Here is a 24,694-nt window from a genome sequence, read left to right as displayed (position 1 = left end):
CAAAATCAAAGGGAAGAAGACCATTATTCCACTGTGCAGCTTTCACAACACATCAGTCTGTAGCTGCAGCCTGAATGGAGTCTGACAGCAGAGGTGGCAGGGACATTTCCTTTTGCCTGCAACACTCCAACGAGTCTTGACGGAGGCTAATGTAACATTAGCCGGTTTGTGTTTGGTTGGCTGCCTGGTGATACAGAGGTGTTGCTCTTCACTTGAGACAGAAGGGAAACAACTTTTTACCCAGGTGTGATGCTAATGCTTTCCTGCAAGGCATAAATATTTGTGTTGCTGTTTTGGCGTTGTGTTTGTCTTCGAGGTCATTTGTAGTGCAGTCACCAGGGAAAATATCAAGTCAAATACATGGTAGAGTACATTGTGTGGTATTACTTGAGTTGCTTTCACACATGTACACCTATACTTCAGTAGAGATCACCCGTAGGAACTGTATGTTTCAAAACAAATGTCAAATCCCTTGAACCGGACATTAAACAGACCGTTACCATGTGTAATGTCTGAACTGGAGAGCGAGTGGACATTGTGATGTCGTTCCTGTTGTTAATCTTGCGTGCTCTACCCAGGCGCCACACCTTGCCATATCGAAACAGATTACCTCCAGTAGGTGAGGACACATCCCTAACAGACAACTCTCCAGACCTAATTCTCTGGACATCGTCTGGACTTAGGATGTGAACACGGTTTTGGTTTAAAGGTCTAATAGCTGATAGTCCACTGACAGAAACAAGGCGGAAAACACACTGTGACGGATGAACCGTAAAAAGCATAAAAATGGAGCAGAGAGGTAAACGAGAGAGCAGAAGGGAGGTGTTGCCATAAGCGTGACTGCAGGTTTTCTGGTCTTAACAGAATCAACAGCAGATGTTTCCTCTCCTCACCTCTCTTGTTTTATTCTTCCCCTACTCGCCCACCTCTACCCCACCTTCTGTTGCCTGCCTAAATTGTACATATCCAGATCAGTGTGATGGGTGGGCATTCTCTCACTAGAGGCCTGCTGAGTGTTTGAGAGCTGGAGCAGGCCTCCTCACTGATGGAGGGAGGCTGATGGTCCAGAGATACTCTAAGTAGGTAGCATGTGTTGGTGGGGGCTTTGTTGGGTGGCCTCTGTCCTTTGGAACGTTTTGTCTTAGGTGAATGTTTTGCTCTGTGATGGATACGCAGCCATGGTCACGCCCCCCTTAGAATGATTGAAAGCCGTCTACATACTAAGCATGCCTTTTTACAACTTCATATACAGGACACACGTACACACTCTTCACTCTCACTTAGGTGTACCAGAGTTATTATCTTGGATTGGGCTGCCTCACCTCCAACATAAACATGGGTGACTAGTGTATACTCGGTGGCCAAGGCATTGCTCTGTGTGTGTGCGTGTGTGTGTGTGTGTGTGTGGTGTGATCACACCCTCCGGTCCCTACCAGCCCACCTGGCCTTATTTAGAAGAGCTGAGAGGAGCCAGAAGCAGCAACACTCAGAGGACACCCGGTGTAACAGAATGTGTGTGGCTCATCACCATGCTCATTACCCCCGGAGAGAAATACTATTGCCTGCTACTATCATTTGTACCTGGAACAACCTTTGACAAGAAATACAGTCTATTATCAGGCTGTCATTTTGGCACAATATTTGGTCTAACCCTGAGTGATAAAAGCATGTGCCCTTATGAGAAAAGCATGTAATAGTCAAGGTTTAGTAATTTTCTTTTTGGAAAAGGAGCAATCCACAATCTCTGAGGTGCAGTAAAGTCTCTTTTTTGCTTTTCCTAACACTCATTGACACCCACGACTTCCTTTACACTTCCAAGTGTCATCATGCAGATTAAGAGAACAATAGTCCCCATTAGCAATAGTGTTATCATGGAAAGTGCTCATCAGATGGGAGATGAGTGACCCGCAGAGGCCTATTAGCTCACATGCTAAAACCTTGATCAGCATCATTAGAAAGACAAGAGCCCATTGTCTTCCAGCTCACCTCTGAAATGGTTCCTGTGAAGAGCTGTGCTCCACAGGTTGTTGAAGTGCTTTGCTTTTGATGGAATAATCTAACCGATTGTCTGCATTATGCCTGTATTGTTATTTTATAGTTGAATTTGCTGCCCTAATCTATTAATGGAACATTTGACACTTACTGCAAATAAAGGGACTAATTCTCAGGACTGCTAGGTGATAATTTTTTTTACCTCAAGTCTACAGTATGTCCAGTGGGTGTGCTTTTTTGGCCTCCCAGCCTCATGAGTAAGAGTCGTTTGATGTTGTTTGGGGAGCTAAATGTTGTGCTGTGTATCTGTGGAGGATATGACATATTCCTAAACGTGACTGGCCTGCTATGGTATTGTTTGCAGACACTTCTAATGGAGAGACTGTGCATTAGCCACTGAGCAAGGATAGGAAACAGACTCTCTGGACCCATTGTGCCCTCAACAGTTAACTGAGCGTGTGATCCCTTTCGGTTGTGTCCACATTTATATGTCTTAACTGCTAGAACCAAACAGTCTTTGTCCGTTCTAAATGGTTTCGCAAGTTGGAGGCAGCCTGCGAACAGGCAAACCATGAAAAATCCCCAATTCTTTTGTTTTGTTATTGGCACTTGAGTTGACCTTCCTGACTCTGTGGGAGGAAGGCTGTTGTTTTAACAAAACCAGCAGCGTTTACCTCAGAGCTGAATGAGGCGCCTCACCTTGAGACGGCATACTTGAGGTTTTGAATGGCACAGCTTTGTTTTACTTTGGTTCAAGCTGGGTTTTTTTTGTAGTGGTTGGCTTCCCTGAGAAAATGGCATTGCAGAGCCGCAAGGGCAGACTCTGTGACGGCAGGGTCTGTACTCTTTGAGGATGCCTGTGGTAGTTTCACCAGGGCCTGCCTGGCTCCAAGCTCCGAATGAGATAAGTGGCGTACCTCAATGAGGGAGCCTTGTACCAAGGCTAAATATAGAGACACAAGAGAGGTAGAAGGACAGACAAAGAGTTGCTGCTGCTCATGATGAGTCAATCTGTCTAATCACAAGCAGAATAACAGCGGACCTGGAATATGTGTTAGTCAGTTGATTAAAATTAGTAGCAGGGAGAGAGCCCATCCTTTTGATCTGTCTCTTTAAGAGACAAACTCAGAGAAAACGTGTTTTGGTTGTACATTCCACACATACCACCTACTTGTTCTGGTATGGTGCGGAAGTTCTGCACCCAAGATGTATAGGTCCTGAGTCCCATACAGATGTACTTACAGTTAATGAATCGAGATAAAAGCTTACTTCAGATGCTAATATGTTTTTTCACATGCTGGCTATACATATGTGTCCTTGTCCCCATCCAAAGTCCAGTTATTAAACCAGTCACTCACACCTTGAGGGCGTCCAAGCACAGAGATAGCTCCCTCCCACAGAGGTTGAGATACTGCCATTCCTGGCTGGCAGGTCTCAGTGTAGGAGAGCACAAACCAGGCAATCTGGTGTTGGAAAAGTTCAGTTAAAAGTGATTTTAAATTGCTGAAATGTCTCTTATTCAATCAAATCAATCAGGCCAAGATCAAACAGCATGGGTCTAAAATAAGTGTCAACAAGTTTACACAATTACAGGACGGAGTCTACAAAATGATCCCCCTCCAACAGGATAATGTTGGGTCTGCTTTGGGAGTAACCCACCCAGTCACCCATTCCTTTGCTAGTAATTGATACAACATGGCAGGTGTCACAACAACACAACCCTGTCCGCAGCAGGCACATTTAAGTGCTTGCTTGCCAGCTTGTTTCCAAGCATCAATAATTCTTTCAGGATTAGAAACATGGGTAACTAAAATCAAGACATGATACAGTATTTTGAGGCTATTGAGCTTGACTTAAAACCAGAGCCATGGTTACACAATATTATTTTCTCAGGTGCTCAGCTCCCTGCAACCTATGTAGGAAAGCAAACTTTTAGAAGTAAGCGCTTCACCTCCTCCACCTAGCAATGCTTTCTCTCTCAGATGCGTAGGAGTCGTCCTCCTGTTGTGTGCTAACATGCTAGCGCTAATGAGGCCAGCTGTCCAAACGCTCAGCCGGTCAGCCAGAAGGGACTGCAGCCTTTGTTGATGCTAGGTGTTACATCTCCTGTTGGAACACACACTTTTGTTTCATCACCGCCAACCATTTGGCACAGGAAGACCATCTCTTTTCGCTCCCCGCACCACCCTCCATCCTTTTTACTCTTTCTCTCACCCTATTTGCTGTACTTTGCAGCTCCCGTTTATATTATCCTGCTCTCCGTTGCCACCTCCTGTCTGCGCACACCACGCATTGATTTTCTCTCCACAGCTTTATGGTTGATCATTTTCTCTTGACACCATCCGTGGAGAGTGTTGCCTTTGTAATCGCTGACCTCAGCTCCACACCTGAGTGGCTGTGGCCCTAAACAGCCTCTCAGACCTGTCCTGAAGTACCTTCTGTGTGAGAATGAAGAGTTGCTCCCTGTTTGGGCTGCTGAACGGACAATATATCACCTGGCACAGTTGCTCTGACCGAAAAGAAAGGTGGGACTAGGGAAATAGAGGTGGTGTAAGGGAGACAAGCAAGAAGGGAGAAGCATGACATGTATACAGCCTTGCAATGTTATATTCATTTAATCGTTTAACAGTTTATCTGAATGGGATCCCATCTTTGTGACTCTCAGGGCTTCACTCCTTCTATTAGCTTGCCGGTTCAAATTTTTAGACTATATCATGTAGTGTGGAGGTAATCCAGGTACAAAGGATGTGCGACATCTTAGAAACTACAATGCCGTGGCACCACCACATCCTGGTTAAGAGAAAAAAGTGTGGAGTGAGAAATAGTGCGAAGAGAGGAAAGAGGTTGTGAATGAAAAAGCTCTCCTGATGAACCCCGGTAGGATTTTGCAGCTGCAGCACAGCGGCGTTGACCCTACGAACGACTCGCCAAATAAGAGAGCTTCTCCCTCCTCCTCCACCACCTTTCATCCCTCCGCCCCCACACCTCCTTCCTCCTGCCTCCCCCTCAGCCTGAACTCTGCTTGTCTTCGGGTCTGTGTGAATACCAACCGGTTGTAGTGACCCGCACAATGCAGAGAGAAAGGGAGAGACCTCAACAAAACAATTCTCATTGATTGGAACACAGGATCACGATTCTCCCGAGAAGAATATTAGCAGCCACTTCAGAAAGAGGTGGGCGAGTGGGGTTGGGGTGAGGAGAAGGTAGAGAGATTGAAAAAAATGTTCAGGTGCTTTGTACTGGCACGGTATATTCAGCGAGTGAATGCAGTTGGTGTGTGTGCATATGTGCGAGTGCTGTGTGTGTGTGTGATGTGAGATGAAGTAGCCTGAGAGGTAGTTTCAGTGCTGCAGTCCAGGCCCTCTGCTGACTGGGCTGCTCTCACAGGAGAATTGATTTGGCCTCCGAGAGGATCTGTATCTCTCTCAGCGGAACAGAGGGATGGATGGTAGAGAGAGAAATGGAAGAAGAGTGGGTGGAAGTAACACAGGTGGAATTGAGAGACGGGGGAACAGGGTGGAAATGAGAAGACACAGGAACACACACACACACACACACACACACACACACACACACACACACACACACACACACACACACACACACACACACACACACACACACACACACACACACACATCTGAAGAAGACAGTCGGTCAGGAAAATTTACTCCCCGTAATAACCCTCTCTGTAGGCTGGCTGTCTCTGTGTCTCCTGGCTCCTCCAGCCCATAACACAACCGACCAGGTCACACCGACTCCCACACAGCACACACACCACTTCTGCCTGCAATCTAATGATCTCACACTGGTACTGTCTGTGTGTCCGCAAGTGTCTCAAGTGTGAATTTTCTCTGTTTCTCTGCAACACAGAGCGTGTTGTTCAAGAGCTTGTTTTCCCCTGGTATATAATACAGGGGGACACAGTGATCAGTATGTCTGTGCGTCAGTCCCTCTGTAATCATTTCGTATTTGGAGCTGAACAATGTGGTATTTGTTTTATTAAAGTTCATATTTATGCCATCGGGTGGTAAAGTTGATATTTTGGGTGACGTGAAAATTTGTATTTTCATTGGAACGAGTTTGACTTGTTTACAGAGTATGGATTCAAAGGCATTAACTTGTTATCACTGGCATTCCTCAATACTCTACATCTGGGTGGGTGCTCTGGGGATTTGTCCTCTCTTTATTACTCTTGTTTTTACTGTAGATTCAAATCTTTCTTGGGTTTTCATTTGCATAATTTTATATACATTAAGGCGTCAATAATTACCGTTTGCATTACCTTTTATTAGCCCCTATTCACTCCCCGAGCCGTCTTATTTGCTCCCACTTTAACAACCCACTTTCCCCACCGGGTCATTTAAGTTTCATCTAATCAACTGAAGTTGGGCCATGATCTATTTAATTGGTGTTTCAAGCTAACTACCCCCTCTTCCTTCAACCATTCCCTCTAATAGTTTTGACATTTACTGTATATATAACCTCTACGACTCGTGGCCTTTACCATTCAGTACTCATAATCAAGGAGCTCACGCAGTACCCCTCCCATTATCTTTATTAAGGATAGAAATACTAAAAGTGTGTTGCCCGTTCACTCTCCATTTAAGACTAATTAAAGAGTTGACACAATCAGACAAGTCCTTCTAACCTCTGTCCCCCTTGTTCCCTTTGCGCAGTGACTAACTACAGTAATGTGGTGGAGGCGGGCTCAGAATCAGATGATGAGGACAAGCTGCACATTGTGGAGGAGGAAAGTAGCCTGGCGGATGGGGCCGACTGCGACAGCACCCTGCCAGATGATGAGCTCCCAAGGGACCACTGCTGGGACCGAGGTGAGACTCATAGGTCCCATTATTAATATCGCACATCCGCGCTGAATCATGCAAACACACATGACCACCTTCACAGTCACCACTTCAGCAATGTTATGAAACATGTTCCACGTTTCTGCATTGTGGAAAAGTTCAGTATGACGACAGGGGACAACAGCACTAAATACTGTAAAAGAAACGTCATAGCTGCTTTCAGACATGCACTGAACCCCGGATAATCTCCTGAAATTATCCAGAAGGGCTTTATGTGACAACGCAAATGCCTCAGTCAGTTGCTGTGGACATTGTCTGGAGTTTCCTCCAAGTAAAAACCCTGGAGAATGTCAGAGTGAGTCCATATAAGAAAACTGCATAAGATTCTCCACAGGATTCACTGCAAGCGAGTGTTGATGACGTTTCTAACACACGACAGAGGCAAGTGACCAAAACAAAAAGAAAACAAATATCTCAGAATGAAAAAGACCAAAAGAAGATGCCTACGAAGAAATGTCAACTTAGATAAACAACAATATTCAAAAGCTTTTCGACATCCGGCCAGACGCCAGTGTCGATGTGCTGTAAACAAAAACAAAAAAGCTCTGCAGCTGAATTTATACATTACATCCTGCCTCCTGCATGCTGCGTCACCAAAACTACACTGCGTCACCAAAACTACAAAGCTTAAATCATTTCAAGTGTCAGAACAGATGGCATCTTAACGTGTGTTTTTATGACAGTTATCTGAGAAAGTGTTGGTGAACATGATAGCTACTCCTACCTTCTCAGAATAAGAACCGTAGGAACTGATCGATCCAGCACATAAAAGAAAATTTGTCCTCCACCTCTTTATCTTTTTGTTACGACATCAATTTGTCTGATTCTCATTTTGGTCTCAGATGACGTGATGTGGGGCTAAGTTACAAAATGTCTCAATGACATCTGTACACCGTTAAGTACCAGGCTTTGTCTCATTGTGAAGCGCGGAGTGTGAGGAAGCAGGTACTACATGTGGTGGATTTCTAACCAAGGCAGGAAGCATGATATTATACAAAGACAATGCCTACAGAGGGAGAGACCTTCAAGCACAGAAAACAGCCTTGTGAGCACAGAGCCAGTGGAGAGGTTTACGGCACTGGTGGGCATTGGAGGGGCCTCAGTGAACTTCTTTTTACCTCAAACCATGAGGAAGTGACATCACAGGCAGCTGACGTCCACAGGAAGGGCTGACACACACGCAGGCACACATACACAGACACAGACTCCTCCAAACAACAATTACAGGTGCTGAAGGATGTTGCTGTTTCAAGCTGGGTCCAAGGCATCCATGCTGTGCTCCTGATCTGATACTGCGTGTGTGTGTGTATAAATATGCGTCAGTGGACTTGTGAGGCTGCTAGCTTCGGCTCTGTGCCAAGTACAGTATGTGCAACAATGTGACAAGCCCGTATGTAATTAGACACGTTGATGTGATATTCAATCACAAGAATATTTATTGTGGAGTGTTGCATCTTGCAGATTTTGGCTGAATTTCTCATGGGTGAGACTGAGGGGGAGCGTTGATTTAGCAATTGTCCAAGTTAGCCTTTGCAAAGATGTCTATCAATGTAATTTAGGGAGGGACTTTTTACAAATTCCTCTTCCATGAGTTGACCTCAGTTTCAGCTCAGTTGCATGGTTTCAGACCTGCACACGGTGTAGCCACCTATTCCCCTGTCTATTCCGTCATTTTCATCACTGCTCTCAAGCTGCACCTCTATTTTTAAAGGGAAAGTTGTGGGAAGAATAATGTCATTGGTTTTGGCCGGGGCCCGTGAACATTAAACACTTCAAAAACATAAGTTACACTGTAACAGCTCAGCAAGCTGGCTCTGCTCCACAGTTCTGCCTGATCAGGCATATTTTCTTTTGCCTTCACTCATGTGCACACACGCAAACACATGCGAGTACACACACACACACACACACACACACACACACACACACACACACACACACACACACACACACACACACACACACACACACACACACACACACACACACACACACACACACACACACACACACACCTCTCTTCATCCTCTCTAGCCCTCATCTCATACATCAAGCAACATCTATGCTGTCACTCTAGATCGGTCTGATGAAACATGCCGAAAGCCACAGTCCTTTAAACAAACACACTTCTCTCATCTCTCATCCCTTCATCCCTCCCTTTGCTGGTTTCACTCCTGAGAACTGAGAAGTCTCTGGTTCAGCCTTGAAAAATGACCACCACCCACTAATCTTCTCCTCAGCGTAGCCCAGTTTGCTTCAAATTAAAGCCTTGACACCCCGTCTCCTGAGACTGCTGCACTCCAAAACCAAACAGCGTTTTTTTCAGCACCTTGCCATCTTTCTTTCCCTGCACTCCTCTTTTTTTACACTACCATTCTCTCTCTCTCACTGTGTCTCTTGTTCTGAATCATTCCTCTTGATTATAAGGTATCATGGGCCCCCTGCTAGCTGTCATTACTCATTCACTCTTAAATGATTATGTAGTAGTGGAGCAGCGCAGTGCTGGTGCAGTACACCGCAGCCTGCTCTCCTGTAAGAACAGGCTGACTAACTCCAGGGAGGAGAAGGTAAAGAGAGAGAGTTAACTTGGGAGGGCCTCTGCTCTACATTTGATAAGTTGTAGAGCATGATTACATCTCAGAGAATAGGCAGGGTGAAGTTGGAGAGCTTGGATATCATGAGGTTGCTAAGGTACAAAGACCAGGTTTAACTGCATGAAACTACAGCCTAAGGCTGCAAGAAGATGAATTCTGAGAGTGTTTGATGGGCACTCATGCTGCACTGCATAATTCCCACTAGCAGTGATGTTACAAGGCTTTCAGGCGCGATGGCACTTACTCTTTCCTCCCGGCTGGCCTGACACTATGTTCCGTAGAACACACAGGAACACCTACATTCCTGTGTGCTATATGTCATTATGTGATGTTAAAACTGAGACACCCTTCTCAGAGAGCTAGGAAGAAAAGCAAGTGGAGACTAAGCAGAAATGTTTCATTGCACAAGGTGGAGCAAATCATCCTACATTTGTCTTTTCATTAACTTATCTCCTTTCGGTTTAACGTCTTTACTACCGATGGTGGAATTTTTTCAGCGGTTTGGGAAAATCCTTATCAGTGATATGTCTCTCCCCATCCCAGATAGAATCGCTTGGGTCTGGTCTGGATGCACGACCACAGGAAGCAGTGGGGGCAGAGGTGAGCCAGGCCAGGAAATGCATCATGGGATAGCGCTGTATCATGTTGCAGAGAATGATGAGAAAGGAGTGTGGGAAAGAGGAGAGAGTAGGTGGTCTGCTTATTTTGTTCTAAGACATACTGTAGTCAGGTTATGCTAGTTTTTTTTTGATTTTCAGAACTGTAACAGAATGTCCCGCTACAGCCTCGCGGGGCCGGAGTTCTGGGGCTGCTTTCCACTTGTGCAGTGGTGCATTCACATCCCTGCGTCAGCACATAAATGGCCTGTGTGATGTTTCATGTCAGGGGAGCAGCCTGATAACACAGAGCCGCCCCAGAGAGGCTGTGAACCCCTCTAGCCTCGCTCTGCAGGAAACAAAAGGACGGGAGAGCCAAACACACACAGACACACACAGACACACACACACACACACGCACACACACACACGCACACACACACACACACAGAGAGAAAACAACAGCTTGTCATACCTTTGCACCACAGGCCCTCAACTGGGACTCCACTTCACACACTTGGTCAACATTTAGTTGCCTGGAGGTGTGTTTGTGTGTTTGGATGCTGCCTTTGAGCAGCGGATGGGAACTAAACACAGTCACATCAGCACTTTCGGGTAGGTGTATTTTATAATTTACAGTCAGAATAGTGGCAACCAAAAGGCTGCCACATAAAGAGTCGTATCATTTTTTGAAATCCAGCTATTAAAAACAAAATCAAATAAGGTTGTTTTGTAGAATGGTGGGTTATTTATTTCCAGGTAATAAAAATGTGGCAAACATGTCCAGGGGTGTTTAATTTATGCGGTTGAGGTCGTGGGAGAAAAGCTGTGTGATATGTCGGGGTTAGCAGCACTTAATGTGTTCCTGACCCTCCACTGTGGGATGAGAATTCCTCATTCTGACTTTCTCAGCACCTGCTGTTGGCTCCTGCTTGACACACACACACACACACACACACACACATTCTGCAGCAGACAACCTCTTTCTCTGGATTATCTCTTATGTGTTTTTGTCAGGGTGGGAGGTTTCTATGAATGGTCTTTAATAACCATAGCAACAAATGGCTGCTCGCCTATTGTTTCCTGGCGTTATTAAGGTGCACCAGAGGAAGCCGGAGCAGGGCTGTACGTAACACTACTGGCATTCGCTGTGTGTCCGTGAGTCATGAGGCGCTACACCTGTTCCCATCTCCGCGGAAAACGCAGCTGGCCCTGGTCTTTCAAAGCACACAATTCACAAAACACAATCCTCAAATCTCCCCTTGCAGTGGGAGCGCTTAAATCAATCCATAAAACATCTGCCTTATAAACACCTCCACAGTATCCTCAGTAGCCTAACTTTGCTTTTAGCTGATAGCTCACCCTGGTAATTATTCTCTGTAATGATACACGCAGGCACACTAACATATCCATAGAGGAATGATGCTCGGTTTAATCGCAGACACACTATACCTGGTTTCCGGCCGCCACATCAGGAAACGATGGGTGAGCAAAGACGGAGAGAGGGAAGGAAGCTTTCATTTCATCCTGAATGTCGTCCTCAGGTTACACATCCTACAAATGCTGCCTGGTAATTAGTACTCGTTAGACGTTAGCTAGCCGTGCTTATGTGATGCCGAGGAGGAACGCGCTGTGCTCCCACATGCAGGTTCTCATTTGCTTGGATTTGAAGAGTCTGAAGGCCAGAGTGTGGGTTTGTTAACATGTGTGTGCATCCTTTCCTGTGCGATATCTCTCTGCCACAATACATCAGGACAAGATTCATCACCTAATTATCAGCCCCAGTGTCAACAAGTACCTTACCTAACACTGTGAATAGCGGCCTGCCATTCAGTTCTTACAAAGAGCTCGATGCTCATACAGTCGCCTGTGGCCTTTGATGCTAATTAGTTTTCTCATCCTATTATGAACAGCAGCGTTCACTTTATTTCTCCCCGTGCCACATGCCTCATTCCATGCTGGTGAACATGTCATGAGCGAGGGCTTGGACTGGAAGATCCGGTTCAGCTATAATGACACTCACTGTGACATTATTGGATTATCGCATTTCATACACAAAGGTTAAAGTTTCATATGCAGAGCCTGCAACAATGCGGAGAGCATGCAAGTCATGAAATAAAAGGGTAATCAATAATACCTTTTTGCAGGCCCGACTCTAATCAGTGTGTGTTTTTTGTCTCACAGTGAAGGAGGATTGTGTGTCGGATGGAGAGGACAATGTGAGCACGGACGCCCTGGTGGAGGAGATGCTCCAGCAAGGAGACACAGCCGTCATCTACCCAGAAGCCCCGGAAGATGAGCCGCAACGACAGGGCACGCCTGATGCCAGCATCCACGATGAGAACGGTACAAAAATAAAATAAAAAACTCTCTCATCAACATAATTTTGTCCCCCAGAATTAGGTTTGTTTGCTCTTTTCATGAATTGGTTTGTTAGTGTACACAAGCAGTGCTGTGTCCATAAATCACACTCAAATTACACACCAATACCTTTTCTTCTTCTTTGTTTGGTTTACTGGCGGGTGGCAACCAATGTCAAGGTGCATTACCGCCATTTTTCAATATCCTACCTTTTCAAACACACCAGTACTTCCACCCATGATCTCACAGTCAATGAGCTGTCACGCTATAACTGCACCTACCCAGTAATTACGCCCCCTGGAGATGGCTCTACCTGCTCCCTGTCTCACCTCAGGTGTTAACTCCATCCCATTAACGCCACTTTCCAACTTCATTACACACACTGCAATTTGTTAAGTGCAGCACACTGGGCCCTTTATGGCTCCCGGGCTTTTGCCTTTTACCTGCGACCGCAGACGGGTGGAAAAAAGAGAGGGAGGGGAGGAGGAAAGGGGGGAAGGAAGAGAAACAGTAACACCTGAGTAAATTTGTCACGTCTGTGCGAGCTCTGACTCACGGCTACCTGGCCAGTAATGTGTGTGCATTCCCATCCCGAGGCCCTCACCTGTCCCACAGGAGAACTTAATACATCACCTGTTAACACACTAATGCTTTACCTGTGTGGGAGCCGTGCGACTGAGACCCTCTGTTCACCAGCGTGGATCCAGACAGGTGGAAGTTGTTTACCAAGCTCACTTTTCCTAACATACGTGGGTGTTTTTTTATTTAAAAATCGTCCAATGTGCAATAGGCAATCGGATGGTACAAAACCAAAAATAAACTGCAGTCCTTTAAGACTGGGGGGTGTTACAATGGATCAGAAATCAGCCTCTATCCGTCTGGTTACCTGGGTGCTGTTTACCTGAGAGGGAGGAACTTTCAGTGATTGGTGAAATCACACAGGAGTGTCACTGCAGCAGGCCATGTGGAACATCAAAGAGCCCTGCCTGTTGACCATGTGTCTTTAACCCTTTCCTGTCCTCCCCACTTCCTTCTCGCACATGCCGTTACAATCTCTCCTTTTTTTTTTTTTCCCATCCAGGAACTCCGGATTCCTTCTCTCAGCTGCTCACCTGCCCTTACTGCACTCGCGGCTACAAGCGTTACAGCTCCCTGAAGGAGCACATCAAATACCGACACGAGAAGACAGAGGAGAGCTTCAACTGCCCCGAGTGCAGCTACAGCTTCGCTTACCGTGCGCAACTGGAGAGGCATATGACAGTCCACAAGGGCGGACGGGATCAGGTAAAAACTTAACACTTTACTCGTGTCTGGATACTGATGATACAATCACTGGATAGACAGAAAAATCATGTTATGTTATGATATGTAATCTTAAATGATTTAATTTATATTCTGCTCTCAGTGTTTAAAGTTGTCAGGGAACATTTGATTTAAATACTTAATGCAGCCAGATGAATCCTCTTTTAAGAAACATTCAACTTCTCTGGTGCTATTACTACTACTACTACTAATAAAGTGTATACATGAACATAAATATTTTAAAAGATTGACTGAAACCAAGCAGGAGTTTAATATTTATGTGTTATTATTTATATGGATCAGTCTCCACTTTAAATTTTCATTTTCAGATTAGATGACTTGTGATTCATTTCAGTAGCACTTTACTTTGTCGTACTCCACTAATCATGACGGAGTGATTCTAAATTATGCAACCTGACATGGAAGCCTAGTCCTGCTTCTTTAGCGGCCCGCTTCCAAACATGATAAATAAACATGAACTTTTGCCCTCGATTGATTAATGACATTGTGACATGAATTAGTGGCAGTTCAAAGGTTGTGTTTTCATTGTGTATCTCACTGAGTGACCCCTCTCCCCCCTCGTCTGACAGAGACACATCACGCAGTCGGGCGGCAATCGTAAATTCAAGTGCACTGAATGTGGCAAAGCATTTAAATACAAGCATCATCTGAAGGAGCACCTACGCATCCACAGCGGTGAGTGGACAACCCATGTCACAATGGCAGCCTTACGTGTGTGTGTAAATGGGCGTGTCCGAGCACTTGAGCAGGTCTAGTGTACATGTCTCTGCCATGAGTCTCTCTTGGCCACAGAAATGTCTGTCTCCATTGAAATCGTATTTATGTTTTATTTATGTTTGAGCCAATTCCCTGTATTACATATCCTTTATTGTGTTTCAGTCCATTGTGTGCTCTTCCTTAATGTGCCATAATTGTGTTTCTTTTTGCATTATGGGACAGCAATTAGAGAAGGGTTCCCAATGGTGCCATTACATCAGCGTTTGAGCATCGTTGAAACGCATTAGAGCTTCTTCCTGCCATAGTGCTCATAGCCTAGCTTGCTCATTTAGGTTCATTCACTAATGGAAACATGCCTCCCCCTCCCCCTCTCTATTTCTCTCTCTGTTCTACACATTGTGGTTTTTATTCAGGAGAGAAACCCTACGAGTGCTCCAACTGCAAGAAGAGGTTCTCCCACTCAGGTTCATACAGCTCCCACATCAGCAGTAAGAAGTGCATCAGCGTCATCTCAGTTAACGGCAGACCACGCTCGGGGAACACCAAAACCCAGACCCAGGGTCCATCACCAGTGCTGCCCACACCGCCCTCAGTCCTCCGCACCCAGATCAGGGAGAAGCTGGAGCACAGCAAGCCCCTGCAGGAGCAGCTGCCCCTCAATCAGATCAAGACTGAGCCTGTGGACTACGAGTACAAGCCGACAATGATCACGTCCCAGACTGCCATGAACGCGGTTTTCAACGGAGGTGCTGCTGCTCCTCTGGGTACAGTGCAGGCCGTAGTCTTGCCGACTATGGGGCTGATGTCGCCCATCAGCATCAACCTGGCAGACCTGCAGAATGCTCTCAAAGTAGCAGTGGACAGCAATGTCATTCGTCAGGTGCTCGAAAACAATGCCAAAAGCCAGGGGCAGATGAACTCGGGGTTAACCACTGGAATACTCCACCCTCAGCAGCAGCAACTCATCTCAGCCATTAGTCTGCCTATTGTGGGTCAGGATGGAAATGCAAAAATCATCATCAACTACAGCTTGGACCAGGGCCAGCTCACAGCCCAAAACCTGAAGAAAGAGCCTGGGCCAGATTCACCAGCTCACACCACCACTGACACTTTCAAGTCCCAGAAACTCCCAGAAGATCTTACGATCAGAGGCACCAGGTCCATTGAGACAAAAGAAAAAGAGGAAAAGACCACTAAAACTTGTCTCCTGTGTGATAACTGTCCCGGTGGGCTGGAAGCCCTCCATGCCCTCAAGCACTGCAAGAAGGATTGTCTCAGGCTGAATGGAGCAGGCCTGGGGAAGTCTGAGTCTGCTGTTGCAGCCCTGCTGTCAGAGGGAGGACTCTGCAACCAGCCCAAGAACCTCTTGTCCCTGCTCAAGGCCTACTTTGCCTTAAATGCAGAGCCCACTAAGGATGAGCTGGCCAAGATCTCTGACTCAGTGAGCCTGCCAGTCCATGTGGTTAAGAAGTGGTTTGACAAAATGCAGGAGGGTCAAATATCACTGGGTGCCCCGACACCTCCCTCAGAGGAAGAGGATACCTGTGAAGCAAACAGTGTGGTCTCTCTGGTCCCAGGCAAGGACACATCCACTATGAGCCCTGCTGTGAGCCAGGACAGCCCTACAGAAGCCACCCCAGCAGAGACAAATGGTGATCACAGCTTTCCGGCATCATCACTCAACGTGAGAGCTGGCGGTCCAGTACCGGCCCAGACCCCTCAGAGCACAGAGGGACCCCTAGACCTATCGCTGCCAAAGCCCTCCAGAGAGGAAGCAGAGAGAATGGTGGCTAAAGCCAGCATGTACCCCTCTCCCTCCTCTTGCTTGACCAATGAGGAAGAACCCCTAAACTTAACTTGCACAAAGAAAGAGGCATCGCCACTCTCAGTCATGGGCACCACTCCCATCGCACTGTACGCCAGCCAGACAAGTGCCAAACCCCTCGACATTGTGACCACGATGCAATGCCTCAGGGCTCTAGCCACCAATAACAAACAGACTATCCTGATCCCCCAGCTGGCTTACACCTATACCACTACAGCAAACAGCCCTGCAGGAACCGAGATGCACGAAACCATCCACCTCAACGGAGTGAAGGTGTGCAACCGTTTATATTCCATTCTAGCAACAATTAAGCTGCCCTGTTTCTGTTAAAATCATAGTTTGATATTTTGGAAAGCAACACTTTTTGCTTTCTAGCCAACATATAAGACGATAGATACAACTCACATATGATTATAAAGCTACTGTCGGACACTTCGCACAAAGAATTAGCCAGGCTATATTTAAAGGTAAAAAAAAAATCTGCCTACCATCACAGTTTAAGCTGCTTTAATTAACGTGTGACAGGAGACAGAAACTGGTGTAGAACACATAGGAGAACAGGGAAGAGGTCAAATGGAAAGTACTTACTCAAAATCCAAGATTCACAGGTAGTCAGTCTGAATCAGGCAAACAAACACAGGCAAGGAGCAGGCAAAAAGCCAAAGATCAAAAGTTCATGAGATAAGAAGGTTACACTGGGAAAAACATGAGAGTGACAATGTGGCAACTAAGATTAAAGAATGCAGAGTATATAAGGGGTTTCTTGGTGGGAATCACAGGGAGATCGGGAGCAGGTGTGTATATGCCAAGTGAACGGGGGACCAGGAACTGAAACAACAGGAAGCGTTAGTGTCCTGACAAAATAAAACAGGAAAAACAGAATGACTTGACAAATCGACATGACATTACATGACATTTGTTTATTGCAAAAGCCATAGAATAAAAGCAACATATTTTAATATAACAAATCACATGTTGTTTAGGTTTAAGGGGGTTAGCTGCTTCAGTGTCTAATCCAGTAGCCACTTTGAGAAGCGAGTGGATTGGAATCAGACTCTTTAGTCCAGATTATTACCTCTCATTGTTCAAAACCACTACAACATTATAAATAGTGTGAAAGCATTCAGAGTTCTGATCAATAACCCATATACAGAAATGTCAGAATTCAGCTCTTTGTAAAAATAATAGCCCTTAATAGTTCTTCATTGTGCAGACACCTAATGGGCCCCTAAAGATGGATGTAGATCTCACCATGTGTGAGTGATCTTCCTGGGCTGTCGCCCAGAGGACATGAGGCTGCACTTTACTGCAGCGCCCCTATTGATCTGCTGGAATCTGTTTAAACGCCACACCTCCGCCTGCCCCATTGATTTATTGTTGTTGTATTATACTTTTGTGTTAAGTGGATTGGCATAGACCTGCCTTGTAAAAAAGAGCCCTGTGTATTTATATCTGCTTCTTAATAATGCCTCACTTCCTCATTCACTGTATCAGTGCATGAGTTTTAGCAGCCAAGGGACAGGAGAGAGCTGCAGTTACACTCATAAGTGAACAGTGTGGTTGTTTCAGGCAAAGGAAAAGATTGCTTGTGTCCACAGAGACTGATGAGTAGTGTATGACACAGCATCAAGCACACATACACTGCTCTCTGTTTTGAGTCATTCATTGTCTTTTTGCTGTAAAACAAACCTCCCTTTGAATTCCAACCACTGTATTAATATGGTTTCTCATATTCTCCAGGAGGAGAGACAGGACACATACTCGGAGGGCGTATCTACTGTGGAGGAGCAGAATGACTCAGACTCAGGCCCTCAGAGGAAGAAGATGAAGAAGACGGAGAGCGGCATGTACGCCTGCGACCTGTGCGACAAGATCTTCCAGAAGAGCAGCTCGCTGCTGAGACACAAATATGAACACACAGGTGAATACAAATTCTTGTTGTTTTCCAGACAAACACACAAAACACAAGCACCAGTCACAGATGGAGCTTGAATAATAATAATATTAATAACAGAAAATAAAAAAAACTGAGGAAAGGGAACTTGTCTAACCATCACTTACTTTTTTGGATCCTGGGAAAGATGAGTCAGAGTGTGAGCAAAGGGGGATTTTACGCTGCAGTTTAAAGAAGGGTGGACAGCTCCATTCCAGCAGGTATTACTCAACATGCGTAGAAGAGGTCTGAGAATTTCTTTCCGCCAACTCCCCACCTCTGCACTGCCAGCTTCTCATGTGAAGCACCAAATGTTGTAAGAGGCTCTGGTAGTGATTTGGATTGCTCTAAGATGATGATGCCGTGGCCAAGCTCAGGTCAATGCTCTCAGAGGCATTTTAGCTTTTTTTCTTTATTACTCTGATACCTGGCTTGAAAGCACTGCTCCCAGCTCCAAATGACCTCAGCCTAGGTGTAAGTGGCCTGGATAAAGTTTCCTTGAAGGTTTTTAAGCACAATTGTTGTGATTTAGTTGTATTGTTTTGATATGTTTTCCTTGGATACGTTAACGTTATGGCCTTCTCAAGCTTTGGCATTGTTCATGCGACAGTGTGGGGGTCTGTAGTGATTGTTCTGTTTATTGTTTCCCTCCTTAGTCTGTTTTTAACTCGAGGGAATTGTCATTTATCATAAATGTGTTGACTCATATTGTTTTTTTTCTTTCTGTGCAGGGAAGCGACCTCACGAGTGCGGCATCTGCAGCAAGGCTTTCAAACACAAACACCACTTGATTGAACACATGCGGCTACACTCGGGGGAGAAGCCGTACCAGTGCGACAAGTGCGGCAAGCGCTTCTCCCACTCGGGCTCCTACTCCCAGCACATGAACCACCGCTACTCCTACTGCAAGAAGGAGACACAGAACCAAGGAGGAGACCGGGAGAGCCCAGAGGAGGATGGCGAGGCCCCGGTCGAGATGGAGGCCCTGAACCACGTGCAGATGCAGCACATGGCCCCTCTCCAGCTGGATTTGGATGAGCGAGGAAGCAGCACAAGGGAGGACGAGGAGAGCGAGGAAGAGGAGGAGGAGGAGGAGGAAGGTGTGGTAGACATGAATGACATCAAGGTAGTGCAGATAGGAGAAGAGGAGGAAGAAGAAGAGGAGCAAGAGCAAGGGAACGAGGAGGAGATTGAGAGAGTAATGGTGGGAGGAGAAGGAGAGGAAGAGAAATCAGAGAAAGAAATGAAACCTGAGGAAGTGGAGGCTGACACGAGGCAGGAGGAGCTCACGGGCACTCAGGAAGAGGAGGAAGTCAAGATGGAGGAAGAGGAGGTGATGGATACAGAAGGAGGGGTGACGGAAGAGGGGAATGCAGAGGGAGAGGTCAGAGAGGAGAGCGGAGTCGAAACAAACAGGAACACGGGTTCTGAAGACGAGAACCAGACGCCGCAGGAGGAAGGAGATACTGACTAAAAGAGGAACCAGACTCCTCCATGAAACACAATCAGATTCCTCCTCTCCTCGTGCAGAGGAAGAATGCAGGAGATGATGTCTGGTCACCCTGACAGTTTGTTTCAGTTCACTACTGTGTAGAAATCCAGGTGTGCCTGAAAAAAATACTAGTGACTTTTCCACAGGAGAGCAATTTCTCACTGTTAGAAAAATCCATTTGTAAAGAAAAAGATGAAGACGAAATTTTAACAAAGGAAATGCATTATACAGACTTTGGAAGCTAGAGCCGACATGTTTTAGATAATGTTTTATTACTAAAACACCTTGGGTCATTTCTTTTTATCAGTGTTACTAATTTTATCACTCATATTTTAACCTTTAAAAGCTGTACAGTTGGGAGATATTTCTATACCTTTTTATTGCCAATGAACAAAAAAAAGTCAGTATTTTATTAAGTTGGAAGGAAAATGAGAAAAATCCTGTGCACTACACGTGGCTTGGTTTACCTTTGGATTAAGCAGTTGAGTTGTGTTGTCTACCCTTCAGTATTACCGCACTAGATATACCACATCATCCCGCTAGCAGATGTTAGCATTACTTTTTTTGTGTGTGTGTTATTTAGATCGGAATGTGAGCCTTAAGAAGAAAAACAATGGAAGATGGACGGGTCTTTTCACTTTTGTTCCTTTTAAGACGTTTAGACACATTGTTGTCAAAGTATCTATCAGTGTTTTACAGGAATAGTTTGACATATTGGGAAATATGCTTGTCCGCTTGGTTCGTGAGAGTGAGATGTACAGATTGATACCAATCTCGTGCCTGTACGGTAAATGGCCTGTCACGAACCTTAGCTTGGCATAGCGTAGCATGAAAACCAGAACATTAGGGAAATATGTTATTTCCCTCCAGTCCAGTAGTTGGCAGTAATACACCTGTAACCTGGTTTGCCAAATGCTAATGAAACCCAAATGATGACGAAGGAAAAAAAAGCTAGTGATGGAGCCTGGTTAGCTTGTTTCCTGCTGATTGCAGCATTCATGCTAACTCAAACTAGCCACCCCCCGGCTGTACCTTGGTATTTACCGTGCAGATATGGTCGCGGTATCTTGTTGTCTCAGGTCTTAGCGTGAAAGCAAATGAGCGTAACACCCTAAATGTCAAGCTATTTTTTTAAATGTTCAGAGTGAGCAGAAAGGAGACGTAGAAAACTTTCTGACCCTTTCTTTACCCCTCCCTATATCCCCCTACCCAGCACCCACCTGAGGCTTATGCAAAAAAGAATCAAACTAAAACAAGAGAAACATGCAAATCAGAAGTGCCACAGAATATTGCTGCCGAAGCTTCGCAGGTATGATCAGACCTGAGCGAGCAGAATTTAGCCGACGACATAATCATGTACCATAGACTCTAGATGACTTGTTTTTATTTCTATGCCGAGCGACTACATGAATTACGATGCACATGTTTTCAAAACGGATGATGATGATGAAGTATGATTTCCACTTGTTAACTGTGTCCTGCCTTTTTCAAAGCTTATTCAGTGCACTTGTTTAACACACCACGAAACGCTCAAACGTCTCTTCAGGTAACAAAATGTAGGCAAATCCCAGGAGTTTAATTCAACAAAGTTTTTACCTGTCAGTATTATTTTTGTCTCTTATGTTGTTTTATGTTCTGTTCTGTTCAGTGTGTGTACTGTACGTTTCCAGCAATGGCAGTATTATCCCCACCCCCCCAAATGAGATGGTAATGTCTGTTTAGTCATAGAGAACTTTTATATTTATGTGTCTTATTTTTTATATTTCTTTATGGTTATTTATTACACTATGTAGTGTACAATACTGTAGTTTGTATTAATACGATAATATATTTTAGTATGGAAAAAAAAAAGATTCAAAGGCAACTACAGCTACAAGCCTGGAAAACGAGACTCCGGCATACTGAAGTATGTTTTACGAACAAACAAAATTATGTTTTTCCTCGGGAAAAGAAACCCGCACCCTGCAAGCCTGAAAATTGGAACCTGTGACCTTTCTGCATCCATTCTCATGTTAGTTTAGTTTTCTTTCCCCCTCTCTAATATAATGCTACTGAACTTTTGAGAAAAAAAACTAATTGTATGTCTAATAGCATGAGTGTGTGCTGTTGTATTGAAGGATGATGCTTAACCACACAAACTGTCCTTTTTGCCAAGCCAAAATAATAATGACGTATGTTCTTATGTTTTTATTTGTGCCAATTTGTTACTTTATATGTCAGTGTCAAGACCACACCCACTTTTATATGCCCCCCGCCCCTTTTAACACCCTCATCTTTTTTTTATAATGATTGTTTTTGTTTTTTTGTTTTTTTGTTTTAGTTCATTTTTTATGACTCCCCATCTCACAATAAAATACATCAATTACAAGCTGCTCAGTTTGTGATGCTATTTTTATTAAGAGATTTTAAAGTCCTATAATAATAGGTTGCTCACACTGTAACATTCAAGTAAATATTATGATAAAAAATTTAACAAGGGACCATTTATAAAAAAAACAGAACGGATGAGACTGGGATCGAACTGCCAACCTTCTGGTTAGTGAACAACCCTCTCTTCCTCATGAGGCCCAGCTAAGTGTGTAACAGGTAGACAGACACTACAGGGTCTGAAATCGGCTCTAAACATAAGCAGTGTCACTGTTACACTGTTGATGCCTTTGGCTGCGAATGACTCTGACCAACTTAAGGTATAAATATTTGTTCATGCATGGTCCATAAAACACATACATTTAGCTCCTGTACAGTCTAATACAATCCAGTTCAACTGTTCTGCCACGACATGCTGTCGTACAGGTGTCATTTCAGTCAGTGGTGGGATGTAACATTTACGTAGTTACTGTACTTAAGTACATTTATCATGTATTTGTACCTTACTGAAATAGATTTGTTTCCAGGTACTTTTCACTTGTACTCCACTACTCATATCTGCAAATATCTGCACTTTCTGCTCCACTACATTTTTACAATGCATTGCGTTACATGTTTACATTGTTTGTTTTAAATGTATTTTTTAAAGTAATAAATAACAAGAAGGAAATTGGTCCATGGATCCAACCAGAGTGGGCCGGTAACATTAGACCCCGCCTCCTGCAGCAGCAGCATCACTAGTGAAGAAACACCACCGAGTCTCAGCCACAACGATTATAAAGATAGTAAAACGTTACATTAGGGAATAGGCTACTTTTACTTTTAATACTCATATTCAAAAGCAAGTACTTACTTTTACTAAAGCAGAAAAGTTAATGTGGTACTTATACTTTTACCTTAGTACATTTTGTCTGTTCATTTGTACGTTTACTTAAGAAAAATGTTTGAGTACTTAATCCACCACTGATTTCAATTATTCTAGCACTCGGGTCATAGAGAGGAGTGTACTTCATGTACTTAGATGGTTTGTACAGTTACAGGGACCCTTCAGAAAGGTGTGCTAAGCTAACCAGTCGCTGGCTGAGTCTCCCTGCCGACATGTGAGTGCTCTCACCTGTTTCTAACCCTCTGTCAGAAAGCATACAAATATTTGTACGACCCTAAAATGTCGAGCTGCTCTTTAGAATTAAACTGTGTTACATGATGAATATAATGAATAAAGCAGCAGTTATCAGTCAGTCCAGTGTGCCTGGTAGCAGCCCAGCCCAAGGTCAACCCTATTGATCCAGATTAGGTTTCAAGAAGGGTCGACCCGCCTCCTGCCTCCGCAGCCCCGGCCCCTCCACCGCCATGAATTAGTAATGGAATGGACCAAAAATCCATAGTGTGTTGAGCAGTTGAAAATGATACAATAGCTGGTGAACGTATTTGATAGTTCTCTCTCATCATCTATCTTTTCTTTCTTTCGTCTTTCTTGAAACTCTGCGTCCTGAGGGTGGGGGTAAGACGTGGTGGGGGTGGAGTTGGAATAATGCTTTATAGGACAGCTCACACCGTAACATTACTGTGTCAAACCGTCCAACAGCATCTTGTAATTGTGCCTATTATAAATGTCGTTAACAGTGGTCACAGCAGCTCACTCTGAGACTCTGAAAAGGTCAGGACGGTGTGTGTAGCCCGTGGCTGCGTGTTCAGGATGCACGGCCGTTTTACAGGCTTTCAGTCCAATCCAGGACCTAAAGCCAAGATATTGCCATATGTTCTGCTGGGCTCAGCATTTCAAAGGAAAATTGAAAAGCTATAACTGCTAAGAGGATATGGAGTGCTCTTGCCAATAATGGTGCAAAAGCCTGATGAAGTATCGTGGCTGCCGGGACTCTGACACCAAGCCAAGCCCAGGGGGCTGCAGCTCCCGGGGGAAATTTAGAAAAAAGCCGGAGGAGGAGGAGGAAAGAAAAGCCTGTGCTCAGGAAATAGCAGTCACTTAAATATCATGTTCATTTACTCAACCACTAAATAGCAGAACGTACACTGAGACAGCGTGTGTATGTGTATGTGTGTGTGTGTGTGTGTGTGTGTACATGCATGTCAGCGTGTGTATGTGTGTGAAGGGGGCAGGTTAATGTGCCACTTCATGTGACAAATTGCTGTTTCAGAGCCCCATTTTTAACACACTGGTCAACATAAGCCCATACATAAGTGAAAATCTATTCATGCACTGAAAACCATTGTGAATGTGTTTGTGGTCTGTGCACAGTCACAGATCTGTCAAACCAACACTCGGTTCTCCACCACAAGATATTCAACATTTTTGTTTAATGGGGATTTTACCATCATTGGACTTTTTGATATAGCTTTGGCTCAGTTTCACAATCAAACATATCAATGGTTATTGTCACTGTTGCATTTTAAGATGAAATGCTTGATATAAAAAAATCCCATTGAACATCAGTGATCAAATGAATTTGCAATTTGTCGTCCAAATATTACTTGATTGAGATTATACAAATAGCGGAAAATAAGAAATAGACGGAAAAATGTGCAACTAGGTCTGTGTTTTAAATAATTTATTAGACGATGAAGGTAAAATCATGACTGAGTGTACATCATATCAGTTTCCTTTGTC

General features: G+C 44.6%; 1 protein-coding gene across 2 annotated transcripts in view; it reads left to right on the top strand.

Annotated features, from left to right (window-relative positions):
• zeb1b (zinc finger E-box binding homeobox 1b) overlaps positions 1-22,073 on the top strand; it is a 49,486-nt gene extending 27,413 nt beyond the window's left edge. For both annotated transcript variants that reach the window (XM_034572033.1, XM_034572034.1), the window contains exons 2-8: positions 6,672-6,827; positions 12,235-12,396; positions 13,493-13,695; positions 14,304-14,409; positions 14,865-16,549; positions 18,017-18,197; positions 18,941-22,073. In XM_034572033.1, the coding sequence (XP_034427924.1) occupies positions 6,672-6,827; positions 12,235-12,396; positions 13,493-13,695; positions 14,304-14,409; positions 14,865-16,549; positions 18,017-18,197; positions 18,941-19,683 (3,236 nt within the window). In that variant the 3' untranslated portion in view covers positions 19,684-22,073. The remainder of the gene's footprint in view (positions 1-6,671; positions 6,828-12,234; positions 12,397-13,492; positions 13,696-14,303; positions 14,410-14,864; positions 16,550-18,016; positions 18,198-18,940) is intronic.
• Positions 22,074-24,694: the final 2,621 nt, after the last annotated feature.

This window comes from Hippoglossus hippoglossus, chromosome 20, assembly GCF_009819705.1.
Source record: "Hippoglossus hippoglossus isolate fHipHip1 chromosome 20, fHipHip1.pri, whole genome shotgun sequence".
NCBI lineage: Eukaryota > Metazoa > Chordata > Actinopteri > Pleuronectiformes > Pleuronectidae > Hippoglossus > Hippoglossus hippoglossus.
The sequence above is the reverse complement of the archived record's forward strand: the minus strand, read 5'-3'. Positions and strand labels throughout refer to the sequence as shown.